The 2,614-nt window shown below is 59.9% G+C and overlaps 1 protein-coding gene across 1 annotated transcript in view; it reads left to right on the top strand.

The window, feature by feature from the left end:
* Nucleotides 1-2,577, top strand: part of LOC114072775 (A-kinase anchor protein 8-like) — a gene marked incomplete at its 3' end in the record, with an annotated part of 4,699 nt that extends 2,122 nt beyond the window's left edge. The window contains exons 2-3 of the mRNA XM_027910623.1: nucleotides 17-354; nucleotides 2,013-2,577. Coding sequence (XP_027766424.1) covers nucleotides 17-354; nucleotides 2,013-2,577 — 903 coding nt within the window. The remainder of the gene's footprint in view (nucleotides 1-16; nucleotides 355-2,012) is intronic.
* Nucleotides 2,578-2,614: the final 37 nt, after the last annotated feature.

Genomic DNA, 2,614 nt, shown 5'->3' on the forward strand with positions numbered 1-2,614 from the left:
TGGGTGAATTAAACAGAAAATTGGGGTTTCCTTTTCCGAAACGACTTCGGCTTCGCTGGGGGCGTCCGACGGAACCCCCCGGGAACGATCCCGACTCCCGGGTTTTTCCCCCGCCCCTCCAGGTTACGAGGGCTACAACTACGGCTACGGCTACGGGCAGGACGGCTCGGGAGCAGGGTATGGATACGGCGTGGCCGCCGGGAATTCCTGGGAAATGGGCAGCTCGGACGCCGAGCCGGCCCCCGAGGGCGGCGGCGACGGGCCCGGCAAGATGGGCCACCAGCGGCTGGACGGGGGATCCCACCCCGAGCCCGAGGGCGCGCCGGGCGGGCGCTACGGAGCCGCCGGGGACAGGTGAGCGCAGATCCCCCTTCCCGCCCTTCCCGCCTCTCCCACACGGAAAATCCGATTTTTTTCTCGTTAAAAAGAACCCTCCGAAATTTGGGGGGGTCGCGGCGAGGCACTGGTTGGAATTTTAGGGGGTGTTTGGTAGGATAGTTGTCACATCCTTGGTTAAAGTCCTTGTTTTCCGCCCTGTCTTCTTCCCAAATTCCTTATTTAGGGATGTGCCCTGCGGGTTTTGAGCCAGGGCTTGGTATGGTTTTAAGGGAGTCAAAGAACGTTTTAGAATAATAATAATAATAATAACAATAATAATAAAAACAATAATAATAATACAAAAAAGAACAATTGGGAATCAGGATGGGCCTGGGTTTTATCCCATTCCAGCACTTCCCAACCTCCGGAATGGGCACGGCAGAGCTGCCCGTGGAATGACCTGCCCGTGTCATTAAATCAGATTGATTTGATTTGGTCCCTTGGGGGGGGGTTTATCCACCCTGGAAAGGGGTTGTTGAGTTATTCCCGAATTTTTATCCCCCCCCAAACCTCCCCCTGGGCCTCTCCCCTCGGATCTCCCGCTCCGGCCTCCGGTTGGGGATGGGGTGGGATTGTTAAAAGGCTGAAGGAATTCCTGCTCCACGTGGGAAGTGAGGAGAGCAGCGGGAAGAGGAGGGGGAATCCCTCGGGAGCTGCTCCGGCTGCTTCCAAAGGATTTCTGGATGAGGTGGGACCTGCCCTGAGGACGAGCAGCTCCTGGAGCTCCAGCTGCTCCTGAGGGAGAGGTTTGGGAGCCAGGACAAAGTGGGGATCCTTCATCCCAACCTGAAGGAATCTTTGCTCGGAGGGGGGGCTGGTTTTTAGCCTTAATTTTAGATCATTCCGGAAGAGCGGGATGGTCTTTGGGGCTCCCTGGAATCAGGGATTCCCTGTGTCCCAAGGTCTCCAGTTCCTCCAGTGCCGGAATCCTGAAGCTCCATCAGAGCTCGTTGTCCAGAAAAAACTGTGGCTGCCCCATCCCTGGGAGCGTCCAAGGCCTGGTTGGAGCCACCTGGACCGTGGAAGGTGTCCCTGCCCTTGGAATGGGGTGGGATGGGATGATCCTGAAGGTCCCTTCCCACCCAAACCACCCCAGGGTTCTGCTCTGGGGACAGGCTGGCAGAGCTGGGAACGTTCCCCTGGAGCAGGGAAGGCTCCAGGGAGACCTTCCAGCACATTCCAGCGGCTTGAGGAGAGCTGGAGAGGGACTTGGGGCAAGGGATGGAGGGATAGGGCACAGGGAATGAATGGTTGATGGTTGGACTGGCTGGTCTTGGAGGTCTCTCCAAGCTGAGCAATTCCATGGAATCTCACCTGGGGACAGGTCTCAGGGGTGACAGTGGCAGCGGTGGGTGGGTGGGTGGTCCCTCCAGCCCAAACCATTCCATGATCCCATGGAATCTCACCTGGGGACAGATCTCAGGGGTGACAGTGGCAGTGGTGGGTGGGTGGTCCCTCCAGCCCAAACCATTCCATGATCCCGTGGAATCTCACCTGGGGACAGGTCTCAGGGGTGACAGTGGCAGCGGTGGGTGGGTGGGTGGTGGGACTGAGTGAGGGGATCTTGGAGGTCCCTCCGGCCCGACCCACTGGGGTGACCCCACAGAACCTCAGGGCCGTTTTCCCTCCCCCAGGTACGACCCCTACGAGTCGTACGACTCGAGGTCCTCGGTGAACGACCGCGACTTGTACCGGCCGGGCTACGACTACAACGACTACAACGATTACAACGACTACAACGACTACAACGACTACAACGATTACAATGATTACAACGATTATAATGATTACAACGATTATAACGATTACAACGACTACAACGACTACCCCGACTACCCCGAGTCGGAGCAGGACAACGACGCGTCCTACGAGGGTCCCTACGACGCTTTCTACGGCCCCCGGCGGGAGCAGTTCCAGGGCCGGGCCCGGGACGGCTTCGGGCAGCGGGGCCAGGGCTGGGGCCGGGACGGGCGGCCCCCCAGACCCTCGGGAGCCTCCCCCTACCCCGGGAGGGGCTCCTGGCCCGACCCCCGCGGGCCCCCCGGCTCCAGACGCCTCCCGTCCCTCTTCTCCCACAACATCCTGCCCGAGCCCGGCGGCTTCCCCGGCCACAGGGGCTTCCCCGGAGCGCGCTGCGCGGGAGGGATGGCCCGGCAGAGGGTCCGGAGGAACTGGAAAATGTGGGACTGGGATTTCAAGGTGAGCAGCAGGGGGGTGGTTTGGAGGGATGACCCCC

Source organism: Empidonax traillii, unplaced genomic scaffold (assembly GCF_003031625.1).
Source record: "Empidonax traillii isolate 1590-97213 ecotype Southwest subspecies unplaced genomic scaffold, ASM303162v1 scaffold3934:size22805, whole genome shotgun sequence".
Taxonomy (NCBI): Eukaryota; Metazoa; Chordata; class Aves; order Passeriformes; family Tyrannidae; genus Empidonax; species Empidonax traillii.